We start from the raw sequence: 26,946 nt of genomic DNA, 5'->3' as shown, positions 1-26,946 counted from the left end.
AACAATATATATCTGTGGAAAGAGACTCTGAAAGTTTCAGGAACAAAGATTCTCTCTCTTTTTGTCCTGATCCATTTATATAAAAAAACCTGTCTGAAAATGAGCTGATCAGATTTCGGCCACTTTATGATGTCATAACGATGTTTTGGCTTGTGTAACTATTAGCCAATCACCAACCAAGGTAACCCCCCCCCCCTTATCACCTGAATCTCCTCCTAGAGCACCATTGTGTTCTTTTTAACCAAATATCTCTCAGAGGGGCGTGGGGAGGGGCTCCTTATTTTCATCTAAAGTAACAGACAGAGAATCAGCACTTTTGAAACAGGGCTGAAACAGAGGGGATTGTGGGTAATGCTGCAATGATCTGTTTGGTGTTTGGAGCAAAACACTTCAGAGACATGTTTGTATATATCTGAGACCTGTAATGTATTGATGAAAAACAGTATGATAGGGAACTTTTAAAGTTTCTTGTATTATTACGACCAAGATTTTCCCCACGAGTGAAATGTCTCCTCTCTGCTTCTCCAGATGACTTCATGCTGCTGCTGTGTGCCTCGCTCCAGAGGCAGGTCTTTGAGGATGAGAACAAGGCGGCGGTCCGCATCATGGCTGGAGACAATGTGGAGATCTGCAGAGATCTGGACGCCGCCTCCTTCAGCGTCCACAACCCCGTCCCCGATTTCATCCACTGCAGGTACAGATAGGGTGACCAGTTGTCCCGCTTTGTGTGGACATTTTTGTCATTTGTCTCACACATTTAGCCGATTTCCCGCATTTGATTGACAGTCGCCCGTCTAAAACTTGGCTTTTATCCAAAGGTGTTGAGAAAACAAGAGAGGGCTATCCCCATTAGCTGTGTCAGATGTCAATCAATCAACAGAAAATATTGATTTACTTATGGGTGTAGCCGGTGGAGGGAGATTCCCAGACACAAAAACACGAGAATATTTATTGATGATAAAAATGTTGAAAAATATTCCATTCAAAATTGATATTTTTAATTACTTCACTTGCATAGTTTGTGCAAACAATTAAACCATTGTAAAGCATTGTAAATAATATTTAGAAGCTAACAGTTTCTAAAGAAATGTTTATTTTTAAGAGTTGGATAGACATTATATTTAATTGTAAAGTAGCTCTTAGCAAAGCATTAACATGTCCCGCATTGTCCGCACAAACGTAATCCCACATTTGGCTTGGTCACCCTAGGCACAGAAACGTACATCAATGTTTAGCTACATTTACTGCAGCAGGAAGTGGAGCAAGTATGTTTCCGTTTTATTCCTATCAGAGCTACTTTGGTAAAGTTTATGGCACTTGATCCGAGACTTTTATTTCACTTATATTAGATTTTACAGTACCAGTAAACATTTTATAGTTTGAATGCCATTTGAGCCCGGCATCACCAAGAGGGACAAGATGCATAAATGGAGAGGAAGTGAAGTAGCCAGTTAAATTGATCCTTAATGATGTTAGATGCTTACAATTTTGTCAAAAGAGACATTTGTTCAAAACAAGCAGCACTATTAAGAAGGTTTTGTATTTGTATAATATATGGGTTACATCCCACTGTATGGATGTGAATGCTTGTGGTCTCTATGTAGAGTAAAACTTTTTGTATACGTTTTTAAAAGGAAAACACTAACTTTAGAGTTTCACCATATTTGTTATTTGTTCCTACCAATGCAGAGATGTCTATTTAGGTCTAAGGTTTACTAGATTATACACTGATACAAAATGTATTATTTGGTAGATTAAAGAGGTGGCTGTTTTTATTCAAAAAATTTAGAATCCACTGTACCGAACATGCTCAACACCAAACAGCAGACGGACACAGTTAGTGAATAGCGGGTGAAAATAGTGGAACATCTGGCAGCTAATGTGCCAGATATTTCCTCCAGGAGTTGGTAGGGACCAGACAAGATCGTTAAAACAGAGTAAATACTGGATTTCATCATGTGAATACAAGCATGAATGCAAATCAATAATAACATTTCTCCAAAACGACTGAATGTGTAAGTAAACATCTGTTTTCTAACCCTATCATAGCTTTAAAATGTTAATGTCTATGGTTCATGACTTGTTTCTTCTGCCCCAAGAAAGAAAAAAAAGAGAAATATTTATTGCAAACCAGGATGTGACTGATGTAAATGATCAATTAGTGCTTTGAGTTGAGTGATGGGGTGAAAGGCAGTGAAGCAAGCTGCAGGTTTGATTTCCCTCCCTGGTCGGGTACATTTAGAAAAGTATAAAGAAAGGCATCATACTCCTCAGAAGTCGGACTAATAAGGATCCTCTCCAGTGGAGCTGCTCCGATGCTAACTCAGGAGAACACTGCTGTTATACTTGGCTGCTTTCTGCGTTGCTGTACCAATCCTAAGTGGAGTGGTGCTGAATAAGAACATACTCTCTCAGCAAATCCTTTATCCTAGACAAATATAGGTGAGACAGATGACCGTAGCTTAGTGAGAGACCCATTGTATATACAGAAGTCTGGCTGTTGTCCCATATTTGAGTTCAGAGCTGGATCCTGACTTTTCTCATGAAAAGAGTGAAGAGAGATTTCTTTGAGAGGCAGGGAAATAGACAGCGAGTCAGAAAGACAGCGAGAGCATCCTGACCTGTCCACAGTCATTGATTATGTGCTCTTCACATTCCACTGTTTTGATGCGCAAAGTGGACAAGTCTTTTATTAACGCACTCTGTGTCCATCAACAAGCCCCTAGTAGAGAGAAGAGAGCAGTACAGCCCGTCTGTCCGCGCCGCAGCAGCTCTGCACTTATTCCATCGTTTCCCTCCAGGATCCAATTACGGATACGGGGTGGGGGGAGAAATCCATAATCCACAAAAACACTCTGTCCGTCACTCCGCGACTCAGGCGCTTTTGTCCTGTACTCTAACTCAATAAATAGCTTTTAAGTATGGAAAAGGTATTTTCTCCCCCTGATGAAGAAGGACACTCACTCAGCGATTCCGGCCCATCAACGCATCGTCCGATCCAAACCCACTTCATCACAGCTGCTTCCTCAACAGTGCAGCTGCTGTTGTGGTCCCATGTTTTCCCCAGGTCAATCCAATTAATGCAAGTTGCTTCCTATGTATCCTCTCCACACATTATATTGATGGTCTCTCACCTGAAAACATAGGGTACTTTTAGCATGTTACACACACGCAGAAGTGACCATTATGAACCTGCGCTGAGTGACAGGAGTCTGGTTTCACGATCATCGATCAGACTCTTACCGGAGTCCTGACCCTAAGCAGTACCCTAAGTGTGATGGATGGGAGGATTATGCTCACAGCAACACAATGAACTGGAATACTGTTTTAAATTGTATGATGTGGTATTAGCAATTTAGCTCAGCTGGCCTGGGTCCATGTTGTTTATTTTTAACCCCGTGTAAAATTCAGCTCATAAACTTTGGTCAATTTCAAGTTAATTTAATTCAACATTAAACAATAAAGTCACAATAATAGGGCGGAACAATTACTTAGAATTTTACCGAAAACGCAAATAAAGTTGCATAAAATAAAAAAAGTGATGTAACATCAAATATAAACGGCACAAATGCAGCTAAATTAAAGTGGCTGAATAATAAACACAGTCCATTTATTGCCTCTTAAAATGCTGCAATAATAAAAATCTAATTTAGGCTATGATTCCATGTATCAGGTGTGACTGCAGCGTTGAATTTTGGGTAGCTGTTTTGGAATAATGTGTTTCCTAATGTTGATATGGCATGAATGCAGCCAGCTAGTTACGTCTCGTTCACTTAAGCCAGATCACTTCTAGGAATTAGAGTAATAAAACAAACAATGACATTTCTCTGACATTTAGACCTGGCAACGTATCTGAAAAATAATCTATATATTGAATCTGTCATCATTTTGTTGAAACAGTGCTGACATAATCGTTTTTCCACTGTCCTCTAGGTCGTACCTGGACATGCTGAAGGTCATCATGTTCAGCTACCTGTTCTGGTTCGTGCTCACCATCATCTTCATCACGGGGACAACGCGCATCAGCATCTTCTGCATGGGCTACCTTGTGGCCTGCTTCTACTTCCTGCTCTTTGGTGGAGAGCTGCTGCTCAAACCAATCAAAAAGATCCTCCACTACTGGGACTTCCTGATCGCCTACAACATCTTTGTCATCACCATGAAGAACGTTTTGTCTGTGAGTAGACCATCAAGGAGGCGTATGGCGTAGTGGGTTAGTGCGTTGGTGTTCGGATCAGGGGAGTACAGGTTCAAACCCCACTGCAGTCAGCATGTCGTTGTGTCCCTGGGCAAGACACTTCACCCCAAATTGCTCCTGTGGGGATTGGCCACAGTATTGAGTATGTAAGGCGCTTTGGATAAAAGTGTCTAAACAAGTAACATGTAATGGAAAATGTGATGTATATCAGGAACATAATCAAAATAACTATATCATTTTCTAACCAGGCATTGAAACAAACCAACAGAAACACAAGTATAACTATAGAAACATCGGTGCAGTTAAGTTCCAGTTTAAACACAATTGAGGTTTTTCGTCCCTTATGTCTCATTGGTAGAGCTGTAACTAATTTGCAGACCAGTCATATAAAATTGTTACGGACATACATAAAGTTGAACATTTGGTTTAAAATGAACGATTCTTTGCAATTGACATCAATACCAATTCTTTCAAAAGAGAATCTTCCACCTCTTCACATCATATATTCAAATCCTACATACCGTTCATATGAGGTGATATGATATTATGATTTTAAAACTTCCTATTTCATGAATTTAGAAGAAAATCTCCTTAGTTTAAACTTCTTCTCAGTATTTTAAGATAAGAGAGTTCACATCAGAGGTGATACTTAAGATATGAAGATGTAATATACAGGGTTCTTACGGTCATTAAAAACCTGGAAAAGTCATGGAAATTCAAAATGCAAATTCCAGGCCCTGGAAAAGTTATGGAAAACAATATTTTTGGAAAAGTCATGGAAATGTAACTTAAGTTGCATCAAATATAATTTATATTTTAGCTAATCGCCAAAATAATAATACCATAACGATAATAAATATTGTATCGTATAGTAATGAAACGTAGAATGGCATTTCACTGACGAGGTATTTTGCCGGTGAGAGATTTTAGTTGCTTTAGTCTGTAGAAGCTAGTAAGCAGACTATTTGATTTGTTTTAGATCGGCACAACAAGTTTCATATGCAGACCTTATTTTCCTGTTCCATGTTAAAATAAACCATTTTCAGTGGTACCGCTGAGAAAGAGTAATTCTTTTGGTCATGGAAAATTAGGTAAAGGTCCTGGAGAAGTCATTGAAAATAATTGGTGAAAAAGTGTAAGAACCCTGAGATAATGTATTGCATTCAGGTTTATAATGAAGGGTTTTTGTTTGTAGATCCTGGCTTGTGGCTACATCAACTCTCTGATTAAGGACCGCTGCTGGTCGATCCAGTTGTTCAGTCTGGCCTGCACCATCAAGGAATATGAAATCAACATCGACGACGCAAAGAGTGAGTGGACCCAACAACTTGATTTTACATCGCCAAAACACTGTACGAGACGGTGATAATATTCCCTTCAATAGGTGGTAGCTGCTAGTCAACACAGATTGTGTTTCCCAAAAAGCTCAAATTAAAACACACCCTTGTTTTTTTTATCAGTCCTTTCTTTCAGGGCCATTGTAGTTCAATGCACCTTTGTGTTAACTCATTTTACGGTAAATACACAACAAAGCCACAATACTCAGTAAAACAGATTCATCAACTATCAGAAAATAAGGGTCTACATCAGGGGTGTCAAACTCAAATACACAGTGGGCCAAAATAAAAAAATGGGTACTAGTCGAGGGCCGGACTGGTTCAATGTTTATTGCAAGACTTATTGAAATGAACTTATTGCACATATTAAACCTGGAACTAACAAAGCTTAAATGATTGCCTATAAAAACAACATTAAACATTAAATAATCAGCTGCATTCATTTCTCATGGCTCTATCTGCAGCTTTTCCAGAGTCATTTCTTATGATTACATTTTTCCACAGGCCAACAACAGCTTCAACAAAACTATTTCCCTCAAAGAAAAAAACAAACATGCCCTGTTGTCGTGGGAAACCAAGTGCAGAAGGAAACTGAAACTCAGTGTGCTGCTCTGTGATGCTAGTTCAGATACTTGGCATCTCCTCTTGGGTGCTAGGTCATCCATGTTTGGGCTCAGGCTCTGAGCTGAGGAAACCCTCAGGATGGAGTGAAGGTGTGCGTTCAATATACCGGCGGGCCAGATCTAATAATAATTAGAAATTATCCTGCGGGCCGAAATTAAATCCACCAAGGGCCTGATTTGACCCCCGGGCCTTGAGTTTGACACATGTGGTCTACATCAACACCCTTGAGAATTTAAACTCATATTATGATTGAAAGGGCTGTAAGAACATTTTTATGTTTAAGAAAATGTATAAAGAAAGCATAATTAGACAGTATGAAGTTGTGTTTCAGTATTTCTAAGCAACTGTGACTGAAAGAATATTGCTTTTATTTTACTTTTTTATGGTTATTTCTTTTTTTTCTGTTCTTTTTTTTAAGAAGGGGCAGGTAAAAGAACATTTCCTTCTCCCTTCTGCTTTCCACCATGCACTATAAAAAATACACAGTATAAGTGTACATGTTTTGCTTTAAAATAACTGCCATGTGTGGAATAAACTAATAAAGACACATTTTCACCATGTTATCATCAGAGTCTGATTGTGAGCTGCCCAGCAACGAGGCGGGGATCATCTGGGACAGCATCTGCTTCGCCTTCCTGCTGCTGCAGAGACGAGTCTTCATGAGCTACTACTTCCTGCACGTGGTGGCCGACATCAGGGCGTCGCAGATCCTCGCGTGCAGGTAGACAGATCAGGCTGAATCATCCCCATGCAAAGAGACGCTCTGATTGCAAAGTATTTAAATCATGAAGACACAAGCATGTGAAAGGTCACCTATTATGCAAAATCCATTTTTTCATGTCTCTTCTACATCAACATGTGTCCCCTCTTCTTCATGTCTCTTCTACATCAACATGTGTCCCCTCTTCTTCATGTCTCTTCTACATCACCATGTGTCCCCTCTGTGTAAAGAGATTCTGAAAGTTTCAGGAACGAAGATTCTCTCTCTTTTTGTCCTGATCCATTTATATAAAAACCTGTCTGAAAACGAGCTGATCAGATTTTGGCCACTTTATGATGTCACAACGATTTCTTGGCTTGCATAACCATTAGCCAATCAGCAACCAAGGTAACCCCCCCCCCACCTGAATCTCCTCCTAGAGCACCATTGAGTTCTTTGTAACCAAATATCTCTCAGAGGGGCGTGGGGAGGGGCTTCTTATTTTCATCTAAAGTAACAGAGAGAGAATCAGCACTTTGGAAACAGGGCTGAAACAGAGGGGATTGTGGGTAATGCTGCAATGATTTGTTTGCTGTTTGGAGCCAAAAACTTCAGAGACATGTTTTGTATATATCTGAGACCTGTAATATATTGATCAATAACAGTATGATAGGGGACTTTTAAGGCTTAGATGGACAGAGTTTTGACTGAGAAGAAAAGAGTGTGTGTGGTTGTATCAAGAAAAAGGACAAATTCAGTTTAATGTCAGTATAGTCAGAAGATATACTAGCCTGTTTTTGTTTGCACAATAGAAACTAATGAGGGACATGCAGGAGAAAGAAAGGTGCCGTTCTTGTATTAAAATGTAACTTGGCTGCTTGTATGACTGTCTTCCCCAGTACAGCTTCTTCTTCTTCTTCTTCTTTGTATTGGTTAATAAATACTAAAGAAGGATCAAACGTAGACTCTCTGTCAGTGGATGTTTTGAACGTTTGTGTGTTTGACAGAGGGGCGGAGCTCTTCCAAGCTACGATCGTGAAGGCGGTGAGAGCCCGACTGGAAGAGGAGCGCAAATCTGTGGAGCAGCTGAAGAGACAGTGAGACTCCAAATAATTCACTTATTCACAATTTCACTTATTTTAATATGTTTGTATCTTTCACACTTGATAAGATATTGCCCAAGACATTGATTCACCTTTACACATATGCATTTACATAACTTCTTGAATACCCTAATCCACATTGTGTTCTTTTGGTGTTTTTAAACTTTTTTAAGCAACAATTACTCAACAATTAATTGTAGCTTATAGTGTATTTTTAAGGAACTACTTTTAGTAGTTTTAACAAAAATCTAGCTTTGCTGCACAGGCCATTCTTAAAAATTGATTAAATGCATCGTTGTTCTATGGGATTTGTTGAATATAAGAAAACAAAGAATATAGTTACACGATAGCTAAGTGATAACATCAGGCACGGTAACATCTAGTTCCTGACTTTGAATATATTTGATGAGTCTCAATTTATCTCATAAGTAAGTAGACTTGATTCAGAAGGCCATTTAAAATCAGCTCTGTATTAAAAGCAACTCCTGGCTCGCTCGTTACTGTTTCCAGGAAGCCATCGCTCAGTATATCATTCAACGTATAGTCAATGTATTTCCACCACTTACACTTACCTCAGGATTTACTCATAAGCCCTGATAACATCCACTCACCCGCTCTAATGAGCACTCCACTGTTTCATAACGTACACTCATTTCCATACACGAAGCCCAGAGATGTTTACGGTCAGTCTGTTAGCTGTGGGTGATGTTCCTCTGTGTCGATACTTCGTGTCTCTTCACTGCCTCTCTGATCTAATCAGGATGGAGCGCATTAAGGTGAGGCAGCAAAAGTTTAAGAGGGGCAAGGAGAGGATGCTGAGCATGGCGCAGGAGTCTGGAGAAGGACAGACCCTCTTCCAGCCCGAGGAGGAGGAAGATGACGGTATGACGAAGGCTGCTGAGCGCCTCTGTGCAGGCAGTGTTAGCAGAATGTGTTGAGGCAGTGGTGGAAGAAGTTCCAGATACTTTACTTCAGGAAAAGTAGAAATACCGTGGTCTAGAAGTACTACAATGTAAATACAATTCATGAATTAATTTAAAAATGGTATAATATCAAAAGTGAAATTGCACATCATACAAAGTGGCTTCTTTCACTGGTTTGTATTTAATATAATAATAATACTCGATTATTGTGTTTTTATCACATACATTTTAATCATTTGCTTTGTTTGGATACCTTTAGACACTTACTACTACTGGGTAGTTTAGTCATTCAAAACAACATCATAATATATATTGTATACAGTTTATAAACAAGTTTACCATTTGATTTGAGTGTAAACAACAACTAGTAACTATAAGTCAATTCAATTAAGTGGAATACAAAGCATGATTATTTTTTAATGACATTAAAGGTGGGTTAGGTCATTTTGGAGAAATCAGCTCGAGTGCGCTAGAATTTGAAAATACACAGCCGGAACAAATATGCCACTTCCTTACAGAGCCCCTCCTCCAACACACATGAACGCGCACATGACCAATGAGGGCACGAGATAAGTTTGTGCCATGGTTTATGCACAGATGGAAGGCTGACAGGCAGGTAGGTCATCCAGTTATTTTAGCGGGGCCGGCTCAGATGATTGGTCGTGCTTTTTACAGCGCTACGGCTTCCACAGATGACGTTTTTTTATGGATTTGTTGTTAAAACACTTAAGATATTCATTGCTATCGGGATGTTAAGAGCATTCCATGGAATATAACAAAAAGTGTATCTCGAGCAGGTTTCTCAAACTTACCTACCATACTATAAATTAAATGTTAAAAGCCAATTTTAGATACTTAAGTATAAGTAGCAAAAAGCGTTATCAAGAATATGTCAAATATATGCATCCAATTAACGTGCTTTTATAATAAATATTTACTTGTCAGTGTCAAATGAGTATAGTGAAATTAAAAGTATACGAATGTTTATTACAACTATAGTTCAATAGAGTAAAGACTCATAAGATTTTTACACTCAATTACACTTAAAGGTGGGGTAGATAATTCACTTTAGAAACACTTTTTTTTATATTCCATGGAATGCTCTTAACATCCCGATAGCAATGAATATATTAAATGCTTTGACAAAAAATCCATACAAAAATGTCATCTCTGGAAGCCGTAGCGCTGTAAAAAGCTCGACCAATCATCTGAGCCAGCCCGGCTAAAATAACTGGATGGCCTACCTGCCTGTCAGCCTTCCATCTGTGGACAAACTTATCTCGTGCCCTCATTGGTCATGTGCGTGTTCCTGTGTGTTGGAGGAGGGGCTCTGTAAGGAAGTCTGAAGGAAGGGGCATATTTTTTTCGGCTGTGTATTTTCAAATTCTAGCGCACTTGAGCTGGCTTCTCCATTCTTACCTACCCTACCTTTAATAGTAATTATATGTGTTAAATACATTTTGTGAAGTAAAAGTTGAATATTATTTCTGAAATGTAGTTAAATAGAAGTATAAACAAAATTGAAATACTCAAGTACTAGTATGTCAAAGATTGTCCCTATTGTACTTAATTTAAGTACATACTTAATTATATTCCACCACTGTGTTATTTCTTTTTTATTAGTCATCAAGACAGATCTCATTAATGCCTGAATTCATTCATATATGTTGTGTTTGCGTTAGTATTTGATCTTAAATAAGTACAGAGCAGCTTAATGCACAACAAAGAAATGCCTTGAAGTTTGCACAAGAATGAATTTTTTTATGAAATGTTGTATTGATGTATTTGTGAAATTTTAGGAGCACAGCGAGCGAAAGCCAAGACCAAAAAAAAGCAGTGGTGGAGGCCGTGGGTTGACCATGCTTCCAGTAGGTTGACCCCCAACCCTCTTTTTTCTCTTCCTCCACTCTGATTGGCCCTTGTGTCCTTGACCAGAACGCTGAGGATTCCCATACTGCCCCGGGGCCCTGAAGGCACCATCAGACACGCAGACTTTAGTCCTTTTCTGTCTCTATTTATGGGCCCTTTTTAAATAGATCATATTATATTAGAATAGAGAGCATCACTGGGGATACGCATACATCCAATAATAATAATATTTATTTGTATAGCACCTTTCATACAACAAGTGCAGTCCAAAGCGCTTCACAGAAAATTGATATCACACAGAATACAGTTACCAGTAAACATTATAGACACATACAAAATATAGTTAGATTAAAGGTACAACGATGCATTAAAAGGAGGATAGTGCGACTTCAACACACAAAACCTCATAGACATTATTTTTACTGTATAAAACAAATATTTAAAATTAAAAAACTAAAAATAGACAAACAGCTGATGCTTCATTTAAAGATTAATTTAAAAGCTTAAATAAAAAAAAAAGGGGTATTAAACCGTGCCCTGTGGGACTCCGGTTTAAGTTAACATTGTCGTAGCGCTTCCCATAAGTCTATAATGCATTATTTACCTACTTATAAAACCTTATAATCTGATAATAGCATTGTATAAGCACTCGTAAATCTTTACTATGCTTTATGCAACAATAATCATACCACGTTGTAAAGCATTTTTAATTACTTATAAGGGTACCATACTTGTTTATACTTTCTTTTTTTTATTTGGCAAGGCTCATAGTGTATTATAATTCCAATAGTTGTAATACATTTGAATCTTTAGCATGCAGTTAAATCATATAACTCATTATAAGTATGTTATAATGCATTATGTAAAAAGGCCTACAAAACGGGTAACTATAGGTCTAATGTTAATAAGACTGATTAACTCAGAACCTTGAAAAAAAAAAGTATTTAATTAATTAATTTAGATTAAAATAAGGCTTTATTTGTTATAAAAAATTCCTGAATCCACTTTTTGAAAGTCTTAAAAAAAAATCAAAGGTTGCATCGTTAAACATGAAACCATAACATCAAATGTTTTGGTCTTAGATTTCATCCCGTAGCTATAGGAACCCTTTCCTCACGTTGTTTTATTCTGGGAGGGAAATTTAATTACTACCGTTTACTTCCTGTACACTACATGTGAAGAGGCACTTTGGATTTGAGACCTTATGTAAAACCGAGTGTCAGTAGCAGGGTTGCCTTAAATAGACACGATGAAGAAAGAGAAAAAGACTAATGTCTGGAGGTCTGTGCTTGAGATTGTTTGAAACATCATCATCGCTCTCACCTACAAAGCCCACAGTAGGGAATCTCTCTGCTGTAAAACATTTTCATGCAAAGATATGAAGTCGACTCGCCTTTATTCATCAGTACTGGAATAAAGGATGAAGGGTTTGTTCATTCTTTGCCTGTAGACATGATCACCAAACAGGCGGAAATTAAACAGCAAAACTAGTGATTGAATATTAAAATCTTTTTGTGGTAAATTAAAAATGTTTCCTGAATCAGAACAGAGGTCGCCTGTTTGGTTTGAACTCATGTCTGAGTTCATGCTCCACCCCCACATGACATTTTAAATTATTTCTCTATTTTTATCTCTTTGTCATTTGATGTTTCATCTCCCAGCTTCCTCCTTTTACCTCCCGCACCAACGCGGTTCTGCTCAAGGACACAAGTCAGCCTCGTCTATCCTATTGCTTCTAACACTGACCGGAGTCACTTGCTCTGTGGAGTAGTTTAAAGGCTTACATGTGGAATAAAAGAGTCTCTAACAGACACCCTTCATTGTGCTTTCTGCTCACAGTTATATCAGTCATATTAACATTGTCTGCATTTTCTGTTTCATCCTGTCATGTCTGTGATGTTTTTAAATGTGTGTCTATATCACTGCTTACTGTAGTTAATGTTTAATATAAATGACATTGAATTAACGGTAAGTGGTTTATTAAGTTCTTCCTTTCAGTAAGGGAACTTTTTGTTGTGAAAAAACAATGAATGATTGTGTGTAACTGCATTTGCACTCTGCCTCTTCAGTGGTTAGAAGTGGAGACTATTACTTGTTTGAAACTGACAGTGAAGAGGAAGAAGAGGAGGAGGAGAAAAAGGAGGACGATCAGCCAAAGAAGTCTGCGTTTCAGGTGACTTCTAGAAGTGGTTCATTTCTTACATCAGTGTCAGTTGATGGGGAGGCACTGGCTAGTATCAGAGCCAGATTTACATATGAAGCCCAAAGTGTTACAGCTTAAATACAGTTTCAATCTGAGGGGAAGCTGAGCTGGTCGCTGCCTCAAAATGTGGCTATTTTTACAAAAATGGCTTGTGTAGCACAGAATGGTGGAAAGATCTGACATCAAATATGGATTTCATTGTATTTTCTTTCTTTTTATTATAGCATAGTATGAAAGTCCTCCCCTTACCTCACGTCACTGGTGTGAAACAAGATTTGTATTAATAATTATTCATCGATTGATTACATGTTTTTAATATTGATGAAGATGCTATGAGGTAAAGCATAACAAAGTCAAGTACTGTTGCATTTTGAAGTAAGGAAATAATTTCCTTTATTACATTCACTTTATAATATAACAAAAGCAATCAGAACCTTTACTTAAGTAACAGTAAGTATAACATACAAATATCATCATTTGAATTACTTGCAGTTATTGTTATATTGACATGTTAAAGGGTTTCCAACATTACCAACTACTCTCGCTGTTGCAAGTGGAGGTACTTTTTTAATATAGTTCTTTAATCTTAAAAGTATCTTGTACAATATTTCCCTCTGAAATGTAGTAAGTACATTACTTGCCACCCCTGATTTGACTAGATTGATATGCTAGACAATTCACACATTTCTAGAATAGCATGCATTGCTTGCACAGTTTAATAATACTTTTACACAAATGATTGAAGGTTTTGAATACTAACTCTCAGGAGAATGTGATAACAAATCCCTTCATCTCCATCTGCACAGCATCCTGGACTGCAACATGATGTGTCTCCTAACACATGTCCCCTCTTGATGTTTCTAATATGATGAAGTCATGTTTCTACTAACCCCCTCCCACTCTGTTTCCCCTCTGCAGCGAGCTATTGGGAAGTTTGTCTCTGCTCTCATAGCTTTGCCCAAGTCTATTTTTAAGCTGCCTAGAACCATCCTGCAGTATTTAGTGAAGGCAGGAAAGGTACTAACACCACAACTAAGTAACAACACTTGCTCTCTGTATGAACATCTTAAAGGTCCCATGTCATGCTTTTCCGGTTATTACCCGTCCCCTTGTGTGTTATGAAGGTTTTTATGCATGTAAACGGTCTGCAGAGTCAAAACCCTCAAAGTACACCCTGGAGCGAGTAAAACTCTAACACAGAAAATACCTCCCCAAAACCCCTCGTTGGAGATACGTCACTGTCCATTGATTCTTCCGGGTAACTCATAATATCATGCGTTACCCGGAACCAAATAGACCAATCCGTGGAGCCGTTACGTTAAGCCCCCGCTGATTGGTCCAAATTGACCAATCCACGGACTTCCTCACACACACACACTCAGTGCATGCAGCTCTGCTGATCTCTCCTCCCTGGCTGCAGGCTGATAACAGACAGTTGGGATCGCGGCGAAATTCTCTCTGCAGACCCATTCTCACAGCGTTTATCAACCTTTTTCTTACTCAATATCAAGCCACACTTATTGTTTTTACTTCGGGTGTGACTTTGTGTGTGCTCAGGGTGAGTTTGGCTGTGTTTCGCTGTGTATCGCTAAACAAGGAAACCACACCTCCACGGAGCTCAGCGCGATTCACAACGTACCGACCAATCAGAGCACACTGGGCTCAAAGGGAGGGTGGAGGCTGGAGCTATTGGAGCTACAACGAGCCGTTAAAGGGAGAGAGTGAAATTCAGTGAATACACGTAGTTTACAGAGATGCTGTATGAGAAACCAAAGTGATTTTGGAAAATTGCACAATATAAATCTATTCTAGTAGACCTCAACAATGGAATTATGATCAGTGGAAATGGCCATGACATGGGACCTTTAAAGTACCAACTAACGCCACAAAACTGCCTTTCCAGCTCATGCTTGGTGATCTTTTTGAACAGAAATAACAGATTCAGTGAACACTGATTTTCACAAGCAAGCACTCATTTGGCGTAAATCATCAAACACAAGCCGGAACAGGAATGCTTTGAGCTCTTTTGCATGCGGTTGTGATTGAAGTGTGTAGCATGAACTGGAGTTTTATTCTGACGTGGTATTGGTTGTGTTAAATGTCTATTTTTGGCTTTTTTCTTTTTTTAATGACTGATTTTAAATGCCATTTTCTTAATGTCTTTCATTTTTTGTAAATCACTTTGAATTGCCTTGTGTTGAAAGGTGCCATATAAATAAACTTGCCTTGCCTTGCCTTGCCTTTCTCGTGTTGTCTTCTGCTTTAAAAACAAACCATTTGTAGGTTAACAAGACTATATTAGCGCTAGTATTTGGGCCTGATCCCTAATGAAAGACCATTTTTGTGTTTTGCTACTGTTTGTGCAGGATTCAGTGTATTAATTAAACATTTCAAGACTGGCGAATATAGAAAACGCTGTTAAGTCTTCCTTCAATTTGTTGTTGCTTTGACATCATTGATCTCAGTGAGTCCTCTTCTTCACCTCCTCTCATTGATCCTCTGCTCTCCAGTTTCTTTACCACGCCTGGATCACTGACCCCAAAGCTGCGCTAAGAGCACGAGCCAAAGAGAAACGCAAATTTTGGAAAAAATACACAAAAGTAGTGAGACGTAAAAAAAACAAAAAGAAAGATGGTAAGCAAGTTATGGAGAAAGAACCTCACATCAAACAGACTTCCAAGTCATTTGTGTGTGTGTGAAGGAAATGTCTCTTAACCGTAACTGTGTCTTCACTGTCCTTCAGCAGGTCATGTGACCATAGATCTTGGTGAGCTCTCAGATGGGCAAGACAAACGAGAGGAGGAAAAGCCAAATGGTCCAGGTTGGTTAACTTGATTTTGTGGTATTCAATTCCATCGTCAAAATACTCAATCTTGAATTGAATCATGAATAACCCTTGTGATTTTCTCATTGCCACCAACAGCCACAATATAGCAAGTTCTGTATTGAAGTTTTATCAATGCGAGTGTCTTGTGTCTCATTCCCTCTCTCAGATAACATCATCAAGCGAGTGTTCAACATCCTGAAGTTCACCTTCGTGCTCTTCCAGACGACGGTGGACAGCTTCACGCAGTGGATGAACGACATGTGCCGAGAGTACATCGACATCTCCACGGTGCTGCGAATAGAGCGCTGCATGCTGTCCAGAGAGGTCAAAAAGGTATGTTTTAATGCAATATATTCTTGTTTTAAGTAACAGTTTCTTAACTATTTTAAGGCCTTTACTGTGATAAAAGGTCAAATATATAACATTTCAACTTTCAAAATGTGTAAATACGAGACCCATGATCGGTCTTATCCCGAAAGATTAAAAACAATTATAATAAGCAGTTTTAAAATATATATACCATAACCACATAAAGAATTTTAGTCATCAGACATCTAGATCTTTTAGTTAGTAGCAGCCAAGATTAGCAAATGTTGGCAGAAAGCTTGCAGCCTTTGGATCCTAAGTTTTGTCAAAGAAACTTTCATTTGAAATGACATCATCTATGCTTTTAACTGTTTACACACCATGTTGTTGTTTTTGGAGAGAAGGACATCTGTGCAGATAATTGTGCTCCCGGTAAAAACCTGCTGAATAATTAACAATAAAGAAATCCTGACCAGAGACGCGAAATGAAATGATGGCCATTGCGGTGAAAACAACCAACTTTCCATCAAACTTCATTTGTTGATTGTTTGTTTAAGAGAGCCCTAGTTGCTGACGATTACATATTGTACCTTTTTTAAGAGGACCACTGAATGATTATCTTCCCCCAGGGCAACGTGCCGTCCAAAGACAGCATCCACGTCCTGTACCAGAAGGCCATGAAGCTCAACATGTCCCGCCAGGCCAGCCTGGATCAGCTGAGTGAGGACGACTCGGCCTCGGCCTCCACCAGGCTGCGCAGGCGGAGGAGACCGTACCCCATGGAGAGCCAGGACTCCACGGCCTCCAGAGACAGCATCTCCAGGTACACTGAGCAAAGCGATGCAACATGGGAGACCAAAAGAGTCAATGTTTCAGGGACTTTCCTTTTCAGGTAGTACACTTAAAGAATTATAACTTTTCTGTGCACAGGAGAAAGACATCTACGCTTAAGAAAACAAGCAATGTAAATCCATATACATAAACACTGGCACAAATATGTTAATAATTATTGACCAAAGCATGACTCGACATTAATTGAACATGTACCATGCTCTTACCCTGTCAAGTCACACATTGGTACAGATTCGTCACAGTTTTTTCGACGTGATTTGTCGCTAAGAAATGTTTCGTCGTCAAGGAGGAAGTAATGAAACATAACGTTGTCTAAATACTAAAACGTGCTTTCTTATGATCACTTGTAGCTCCAGATGTGGATTTATTTTTGGTTTGGGTACCTCCAATAATTGTTTACTTACTATCCTCTTATTTTATGAACACATGCAAATTGTTTTGCTTCTGGTTGACCAGGTTTTAAGAAGAGAGAAAAATATTAGATTTTTCAAAATTTCATTATCAAACAATATTCCATTTGCGTCACTCCCTGAAATGTATAAGACAGATTTCAAACCCTTGGCCAATACAACTTAAACTATTTGCATTGCTAGATAGCCCTGGGGTTAATGAGAAAGAGTCAAAACAACCCTTCAAAGCAGCCATTACTAGCATAAGTAAATTCTATAACATCACCATTTCATCCTCACTCTCGGTTGCATCTCATGTTTTTGTCTTGTCATGGTGAAGTTTGATTTCCTTTTCATTTCATGGTAAGGTTGGATTCAATGTTTTTGTATCCCCTGTCAGTGTGACCTCACATCCCCATCTCATTCCCCTCATCACTAATCATCACCTGTCACTCCTCTCAGTGGGTACACCGAGGCCACCAATCTGTTTTCTCGCCAATCCACCCTGGAAGACCTGGACGGGATGCCGGAGTGCATTCCCAAAACCAGCGAGCGCGCCCGGCCCAAACTGCGTAAGATGTACGGCCTCGACGCCTCCACCTCCTCCGTGGACAGCTGCAGCAGCTTCATGTCCAGGTGCCTGGCCTCTGCATCCCCCACACACACACCTGTGTTCTCATCTTCACCCACATCAATCATGATTTATCAACAGATCCATTTCCTGTTGATTTCTCACTTCAGCTGTATCATTGTATCTCCATTTTGTTTATTGCATCTGGTCAAAAACTCAAAAATAACAACAAAATGTTTTTTTTTTATTATTTTGAGATACAAGGTTTTTACCTAATAACAGTGATATGAAAAGCTGTTTCAAATCAAATCAAGTTTTATTTATATAGCACATTTTTTAAAACGATTTTTGGTCGAGCCAAAGTGCTGTACGTACAATAAAAACACTTTTCAACAAATACAACAGCACAAATAAAAAATCACACACAGGGAAAAGTCAGGAGTCGTGCTCCGCTCTGACTAAAAGGCCAGAGAGAAGAAGTGTGTTTTTAAATGTAGATTTAAAAACCCCTAGGGTCTGGGCCGACCTCACATGGAGGGGCAGAGTGTTCCAGAGCCTGGGGCCAGCTGCTGCGAAGGCTCGGTGCCCTCGGGTTTTGAGCCTGGTCTTGGGCACTATCAGCAGCAGCTGGTCAGCAGACCTTAAAGCTCTGGCTGGGGTGTAGCGATGGAGGATTTTGGCTATATAGGCCAGAGCCAGCCCATTTAGGGCTTTAAAAACAAATAAAAGGAGTTTCAAATCAATTCTGAACCGAATTGGAAGCCAGTGTAGTGAGGCCAGAATTGGGGTGATGTGGTGACGCTTTTTATGGCCAGTGAGAAGACGCGTAGCTGCGTTCTGCACTGGCTGCAGGCGTCTAATTGACGCCTCGTCCGTACCCACATACAGAGCGTTGCAATAGTCCAGCCTCGAGGTAAACAAGGCTGACAAAGTATGGTCTGTTCCTCCTCAGCAATTGCCTTGCAGTAATTCAGGGTTGTAATAAATATCACTTTTCTTGTTTCAGTGTTCATATAAACAAACAATGCTTCTTTATTTTCTTCAGTTAATTCAATACAAATGTAGTTTAACCCATTTAACTGATGTTTTACGTGTTGACAAATACTGTACACTAATACTGCTTTTAAACACTTAAAAGTGTCTCATAAGCCATTTATTAAATATAAATTATTATCTGTACTAATTATTATTTAAATGAAAAACCTATGCCTTATCCATGGGTAGGGTGTATCGTTAAAAATAATTCAGCTACAGCAAAAACTCACGGATGGTTAGAAATAAAAAGGCGTCAAAAGATGTGGTAATAGATTATATTATCGTATGTGGGCACACCTGGCTACTGCTGAGAGAAGTGCAAGCAAGCAGATATTTGATCATTTGAATCTTTTGTATAACTCCGCTCTTTTTCCCGCCTGCAGTGAAGCGACCCAGGTTGTGATGCTGTACTCCAGGCAGGGCACCACAGACACCATAGAAGAAGTGGAGGATGAGCACGATCAAGGAGAAGACAAACAGCAGGCGGCTCCCTGGGAGTCCCAACAGCTGGACGAGAGTGAAGGGGCCGAGGGGGGCGCCTGGAGTGATGCAGACCCCAGGGACCAAGAGGAGGAGGAGGAGGAGGAAGGTGAGGAAGGGATGGAGGTACCAAAGGAGCAGGAGAGAGAAAAGAAGGCTCCCTGGGACTCCCTCGGCCCAGATGAGGGCCCCTCGCTCAGGGTGAAGGAGACAGAGTCCGCTCAGGAAAAGGACTTCACCACTGACAGTGAGGAGGGGGCAGGACAGCCGGGCTTCACCCCCACAGAGGGGAGAGTCGGGCTGCTTTACACTCCTGACACAGACGCTTCCAAAACGTCCGACGCTGAAATTCCTCCGAGCTACAGCAAGGCCGTCAGCTTCGACCGCCTGGAGCTGAGCGACGACGAAAGCGACATGGACAGGAAGAGGGGGGGACGGATGTTGATGACCTCCGACAGCCGCTCCGACAGCAGGTCCGACCTCATGCTGCCCTCCATGACCACCGAGCTGACCGCCAGCGAACTGCTGCTCAACAAGTGAGTCGACAAACTGGAGCCTTCTAGCATGAAGAGTCACACGAAGCAGTTGTCTCAGGATGCTTTGAAGCAGATTTATATTGTTTTCTTAATCATTTTAAATAAATTGCACCAAGTAGTTTTTAACCTTTTTGTAAATGTTCATGTTCTTGTAATTGTCTTGTGTCTGTAGGTTGTTGTTTTTGTCAACTTGTCATCGTTCTGCATTTCTTTGTAGTTGTTTTGCGTTTTTTCGTTGTTCTCCTTTTGGTCTTTTTGGGTTAATTGTTTGTCTCTTTATAGCCATGTTGACTCTGAGGTTATTTTGTACCTGTTTTTGGTCTTTATGCACTTCTTTGTAGACTTTTTTTTTTTGAAACTTCTTGAAGACATATTATAGTTTGCTTTACTTTTGTAGGACGTGCGATTTTTTAAATTTTCGTTTTCATTTTTTTTTTTTTTTTTTTTTTTTTTAGGACATGCGATATTAAGTAGGCAAATTAACTCAAACACGTCACGGTACAATTATTTTGCTGCTTGCTACAAAAGGAAAACTTGCGCGTCTCTCATGTCAGGGGTACTTGAGTGACATGCAGCAAACCACCAATCACAATCAAATCTGCAAAGCAAACGGACCCGGTGATTAAAGGTAGAAACACTGTATAAAGTAGTTTCATGTGTTTCTCCAGTTCGGCGCTGCTAACCGAGCTAGCTCAGCTTGTTGCTCTGATAACTTAAGATCCAGACGTCCGTGACTAAAATCCTTCATCCGGTAGTTAAAAAATACCAATTGTATAGCATTAAAGTTCAAGAAAGGATGGTTTTCGGGGGGAAAAAACGGTCTTTTCTTCAATTCCTGTATGTTTTCATATCGCAATATACAGTATATCGCAGGGGGGGGGAAATCGCAATGTCAGTTTTTTCCAATATCGTGCAGCCCTACTTTGTAGTTTATTTGTGTCAGTTCCCCACAATCCCATAAACCCCTTGGCCTGTGCCAGTCAGCCCTGTTCAGTAATCCATCCATACTTGCAGTTATTTTTGTGAGTCTAGAAATATCTGCAAGTTTAAAGTAACTGAACAAATCAGGTTTCTGTAATGTATAGGAATCCAAGAGTTATAAATCACTAAATCAATCTGTGTCTCCTTTTGTCCAGGATGTTTTATGACGAGGAGCTGGAGCAGTCGGACCGGTTCTACGTGAAGCAGCCTCTGATCCTGCAGCTGTGCTACGCCCTCTACAACATGCTGGTGGCGCACTCGGAGATGGTTTGCTACCTCGTCATGGTCATCAACCACATGGTGTCGGCCAACTGCGCCACCCTGGTCCTCCCCACCACCATCTTCCTCTGGGCCATGCTGTCCGTGCCGCGGCCCAGCAAGCGCTACTGGATGACGGCCATCGTCTACACTGAGGTACAAACAGAGAGAAACACGTCCAATAAATCAACTTTCTTTATTTTTTTTACATTTTTGTTCAACAGTTAAACAAACAGAAGGGCGTATCGGGGTAATATACGCTCTCCATTTCTCCCAAATGTCCTCAAATTGAAGTTCCTGGAGCCTCATAGAGAAGGTTATTCTTTCCATTACAAAGATTTCATAAATGATATCGTACCAATCATATATAGATGGGCTGTTTGGTTTGAGCCATTTCTTTGGGATTGCTTTCCTCGCAGCTACACTCAACATCCCAAACAAGTATTTTGTTTTAAAATTTGTGGACATTGAGTGCGTAAATCAACATTTTAATATATCAAATACCAAGTCAAATCTGCAGTTCTTTTCTTAGTGTTGGTGACAATATTTCTCATGTATCGGGCATTTTATTTTTGAAATAAAGCTCCAATAGAGAATAACAATAATCGTATCGGCTCTCCACAATAAATTTAAAAAAGTTAAAACGAGCATGACAATTACTCCAAACCAGAAGGAGTTAAAAGATTGGACATTTATGCACAGACAAGATAATGTAAACATGTATATGTGCTATGTATTGATTAAAAGGAAACAATATGCCATCCTTGAGTAAAATGCAGCCGTTTCACCCAATGGAGTGGATGGTTACAAATAAAAAGACTTAAAGAAATAATATATATATATATATATTTGTTTTAATTATTACAATTGCATTCTAGTCTAAGAGTAATCATTAACATATCAATGGTTAATGAAACTGTGCCATTATCCTGACTCTAGCTTCACTGTAACATATTGTTTTTTTCCCACCAGGTCACCATCTTCATCAAGTACTTCTTCCAGTTTGGCTTCTTCCCCTTCAACCAGAACCCTATGGATAAGAGCAAACCTTATCACCCTCCCAACATCATCGGAGTGGAGAAGAAGGACGGCTACGTCCACTACGACCTGGTCCAGTTACTGGCTCTCTTCTTCCACAGATCCATCCTGAAGGTTCCTGCAAAATGAATATTTGGACAATACTAATATGAGAATCATATTAAAAGTCACCTATTGTGAAAAATCCACTTCTTCATGTCTTTTCTACATCAACATGTGTCCCCTCTGTTTAAAGAGATTCTGAAAGTTTCAGGAAAAAAGATTCTGTCTCTTTTTGTCCTGATCCATTTATATGAAAATGAGCTGATCAGATTTTGGCCACTTTATGATGTCATAACGATGTTTTGGCTTGTGCAACCATTAGCCAATCAGCAACCAAGGTACCCCCCCCCCCCCCCACCTTATCACCTGAATCTCCTCCTAGAGCTCCATTGTGTTCTTTTTAACCAAATCTCTCTCAGAGGGGCGTGGGGAGGGGCTCCTTATTTTCATCTAAAGTAACAGACAGAGAATCAGCACTTTTGAAACAGGGCTGAAACAGAGGGGATTGTGGGTAATGCTGCAATGATCTGTTTGGTGTTTGGAGCCAAACACTTCAGAGACATGTTTTGTGTATATCTGAGACCTATAACATATTGATGAAAAACAGTAGAATAGGGGACCTTTAAAATGTAAATTATGCAACTATACTCCCTTTATCAGACCCAAGTATTCTGTGTGCAAATATGATACAGCTTTTATTAATCCCTGAATCCCTCGTCTTCTTTGCAGTGTCACGGTCTGTGGGACGAGGAAGACCCCAAAGAAAGGCAAGCGCCGTCCTGTCAGAGCGAGTCAGAGGACGAGGGAAAGAGCAAATCAGAGGAGAGTGAGAAGGGGTCTGAACGCGCCTCCTCCATGATGAGTGAGAGAGGCTCCACTCACACCTTGAGGTCCTTAAACTTTGGCGCCTCCATCGATTCAGGTCACGTCCAGGTTCAGTACCCGCAGCAGCAGACCTTCCAGCGGCGGAAGAGCTCCAGCGGAGGCTCGCACATTTCTCACCGATCTCTCCACTCCACTGTGAGGTCCAAGAGAGGTGAGGAGCCTTTTCTGGTCTCTGGTTTCTACTACTGGATAAGCTAGTGGTGCTTGAGCTGGGTTGTTTCTGGGGGTTTTGGAGAAAAAAGGAAATGGTGAATGGGTTTTGGATTACATCGCCCATAGTATCAATGTAATGTATGCTTAGCTGTTTGGATATTACTGCCGCAATAACAGCCTAACGAAGTGCAGCGAGGGACTAAACGAGAAAAAACACTGTGGACGCTGTTACGGCCTGGCTCATAGGCTGCAACAAAGGTGGGAGACCAGACAAGTTAAGTGTAACAAAAGCATATTTATTTACAATACCACAAAAACCAAAGGTCTTCCGAGAAACCTAATAAATGTGGAAGTCAGTCATCAGTAATGATTGCATGTATGGGTGTGTGAAAATGTGCAGAAACAAAGACTCGGCCGTGTCCAACAGAAGAGTCAGAGCGCAGTATGGGTTGGTGTTGGCCTTTTATGTCGACGGCCCAGGTGTGGCTCATCAGGTTGATCACCTGAAACACAAACAAGAGCCAGCAAGCAGAACACAAAGACAGAGACCTCTAGTGGAGTGGAGGGGGTCATAACAGACGTGCAAAAACTCAGTCTTTCCAAAAGTATGCATTTGACCTTTTATTTCCAAAGCAAACATTCCGTATGCGTAGGCCTATATTCCTTTATGCGTGCGATCAACAAAAATGGTCCTTCTCCAGCTCACTCCCCCTCCATCTATCACAAAGTGCGCAGGTAAAAGCAACCGGATATAACCGCAAATGTCACCACACAAATCCAATGACACGCCCACCACCTACAGTGACTCAAAAAACATGTACCGTAACAAACACAGAAAAATACTTCATATGTGGCTCCTACAGCTATAGAAATATTTAGAAACCAAAGAGCAATAAACCACTTCTCAGCGTGTCGTGCCGACGTTGTGGCTCAGGAAGAAGATGGTGTGATGGAATATGAATTCCAGCTTCGGTGTTCTCCAGTACAATCTAAAGGTTTATTTGAAGAGAGATTAAGGAGGATGGACTAATGATGAGTCATCTTCATGGTAATTCAGTCAAAACAATCTTAGCAAGACATTGTATCATCACTCTGTGGCCTTGCATGGCAGAGGACACTGGGTCAGTTATTTGACTGTATTTTGGAGAGATATGTTTAACGTTTTAGCTTTTAATATAATTAGTCTATATATGTAAGTACTAAAAGATAGAAAATAGCTCCAAATTACTTAACAGATGGTCGCCTATCAATTAGAGGGTTATGGTTCAATCCCTGTAGTCAAAGTGTGATTAGGCAAGATGATGAACAACGGTGGCTGTGAGTGTGAGCTGGTGGCCTCTTCTATGGCAGCCTCTGGAACTGAATGAATAATGACTTGTATGTGTTAACAAAATACATTCAATTGACCATTTAAAGATGCATCTTAGGACAGTTTAGGAGCAATCACTGCGACTCCAAACGGTTGAGAAGCATTGAACGAGACAAGTGGTTTAAAACATGTGGAGCTAAAGCGATGTCCAGACATTAACCAGTTCAAGAGGAAATGGAGAGAATTTTTTTTCTCGAGGTACAGGGATGGGGAAGGTGTTTGACTATGTATATGTGTGAGTATGTAGGTGTGTATAATATGTGTATGCATATGTGTATATGTATATATGTCAATCAACATGGTAAAGCAGATTAATAATACTAATAATATCAATAACAATGCATACAAATGATAATTATTGCAGATTATAGATTATAAATAAATCGTTTAGGGACAAGGGGGTGAGATTAAATAAGTTATACTTCTTCTCACTCCTTTTCGAACACTAGATGTGGCACTGCTTATGTTGCTAATGCTGTTGTTGTTGTTGATGTTGTTGTAAATGTCATTTTTTGTTTTGATTTCTCTTACATGACTATGCACTGCAACATTTGTTTTGTTTTGTAATTATTTATTTTACTTGTTCGAAATAAATGTATCAATCAAACATGAGGCTGAATATTAGAAAATGTATCACTAACACTCTTCCCCTTAAAAAGCCCTGAGAGTATTGTGTTATTTTGTAGCACGCATAGCCTTTCCTCTTCTTACAATAATATCCATAACATCAATAATATAGAGAAGGAATCCTTTGAGCTCTTACTAGAAAAACATGTCTTGTGTTGTTTAGCCTTCACCCCTGAATTAAGTCTTTGTGTTTGTGAATCTCATCTCTCTATCAGCGACTCGTCACGCTTCATTTACAGCTGGAAATGTAACTTGTTTCCACAGGAAGTACCGCCTCCCACCACAGCAGCCACAAGGACGGCAGCGAGGCCAGCGTCCATCAGAAGACCCGAAAACAGATGATCACGGAGAAGCTGAGGGAGCAGCTCCTCAAGGGGAAAGCCTTCATCATTAAGCGGTACGATGAAGCACAGCTGGCTCACAGGAGTTGGGTTTTTGGTCTGACGGCTGCTTACTGGCCAACTCACGTGATTACACAAGAAAGTGTGTAACTTTATGAGGGCTTTGATGAGAACTGTGCTCAGCAAGTACTCCCAACAAACAATGGAAACTGATATCAGTGATGTATTGCAGCTAAAACCTTTCAAAGGTCTACATTTAGACCTTTAATTACGCTTTCCCGTTTGAACAGCAGTGTCATTTTTGTAAGTGCTGCAACAGACAGTCAAAACATGTTACTGTTTTGATTTAATCACAGAGGAACAAGTGGTTTCTGAGATATTACGTCTGCAGCTGTAATTGAAACACAAAGAAAATGGTCATTTAGTAAATCGTTAACATTTGCTCAAACAATGAGTTACAGACAAACGACGTCAGACAGAATTGGTCATAAAATCCAAACAAACACAAATGCAATTAAATAGCCTTTCTAATTCAAAGATTCCATTGTAAAACAACTGTGTATTAGGCTATTGGGAGCTTTATAAATCACTGAAACAAAATGCATTCCTACAATCCCATGCTGACAGACTGACAGATACACAGTTTTATTGTTTAAGAAAGGGATGAAAGACCCTCCTGAACCTTTTGCTCAGAATATCGCTTCATTCACTTTTATCATTTTTTCAATTTTTTTTTATTTGTTCTTGAGAAAGGTCCTAAGAATAGAATAGTATGTCAGATTCATGCCAGGTTCTTAAACGACATAATTGTTTGTGTCTTGTAATGAATATTCCCATTGCCACCTTATATACTAAGTGTGTGTGTGTGAGGTAATCCTAGGCAGGTTAACACCGGACCACTTAAAGAACATTAGACTGCAGAACTGTGTGCACATATATAAATAAAATATATAAAATTCAGAGAAGTAATTCCCAGCCTGAAATTCAAGAGACTTTGGTTTGCATATGTAAACAAAACCTCCTAAAGTGGAGGAAGTAAACAACGTTAGCCGCCATATTAATTAGTGTCATTAGTAATAACAACACAAAAAAGATGCATGGATAATTATTCAAAGTTTGCGTAGTGTTTACTTATTTTTAAAAGACCAGATTCTGTTCCTGAAAATTGAACAAATCCCAAAACATTGATGAAGGTCAGAATCTTTGTGTAATGGCTTTTAAAGAGACATTTATCAAGAACAGAATTCTGTACTACGAAGCCGGTTCAACCTAACCGGGATATGTTTGAGTTACCCGGTT

General features: G+C 39.7%; 1 protein-coding gene across 9 annotated transcripts in view; it reads left to right on the top strand.

Annotated features, from left to right (window-relative positions):
* The window catches only part of piezo2b (piezo-type mechanosensitive ion channel component 2b), a 107,067-nt gene that overhangs the window by 67,165 nt on the left and 12,956 nt on the right, over positions 1–26,946 (top strand). For 6 of the 9 annotated variants that reach the window (XM_079649238.1, XM_079649235.1, XM_079649237.1 and 3 more), the window contains 19 exons: positions 529–694; positions 3,934–4,177; positions 5,394–5,508; positions 6,730–6,880; positions 7,867–7,956; positions 8,723–8,844; positions 10,685–10,753; positions 12,824–12,927; positions 13,876–13,974; positions 15,468–15,591; positions 15,701–15,778; positions 15,951–16,117; positions 16,720–16,913; positions 17,794–17,967; positions 19,321–19,953; positions 21,090–21,348; positions 22,165–22,344; positions 23,002–23,308; positions 25,571–25,703. In XM_079649238.1, the coding sequence (XP_079505364.1) occupies positions 529–694; positions 3,934–4,177; positions 5,394–5,508; positions 6,730–6,880; positions 7,867–7,956; positions 8,723–8,844; positions 10,685–10,753; positions 12,824–12,927; positions 13,876–13,974; positions 15,468–15,591; positions 15,701–15,778; positions 15,951–16,117; positions 16,720–16,913; positions 17,794–17,967; positions 19,321–19,953; positions 21,090–21,348; positions 22,165–22,344; positions 23,002–23,308; positions 25,571–25,703 (3,409 nt within the window). The remainder of the gene's footprint in view (positions 1–528; positions 695–3,933; positions 4,178–5,393; positions 5,509–6,729; positions 6,881–7,866; positions 7,957–8,722; positions 8,845–10,684; positions 10,754–12,823; positions 12,928–13,875; positions 13,975–15,467; positions 15,592–15,700; positions 15,779–15,950; positions 16,118–16,719; positions 16,914–17,793; positions 17,968–19,320; positions 19,954–21,089; positions 21,349–22,164; positions 22,345–23,001; positions 23,309–25,570; positions 25,704–26,946) is intronic. The other 3 variants (XM_079649236.1, XM_079649239.1, XM_079649243.1) reach the window with 3 other exon arrangements.

Source organism: Notothenia rossii (genome assembly GCF_949606895.1).
Source record: "Notothenia rossii genome assembly, chromosome: 9".
NCBI classification, from domain to species: domain Eukaryota; kingdom Metazoa; phylum Chordata; class Actinopteri; order Perciformes; family Nototheniidae; genus Notothenia; species Notothenia rossii.
Note: the sequence above shows the minus strand (reverse complement) of the source record. Positions and strands in the feature narration are given on the sequence as shown.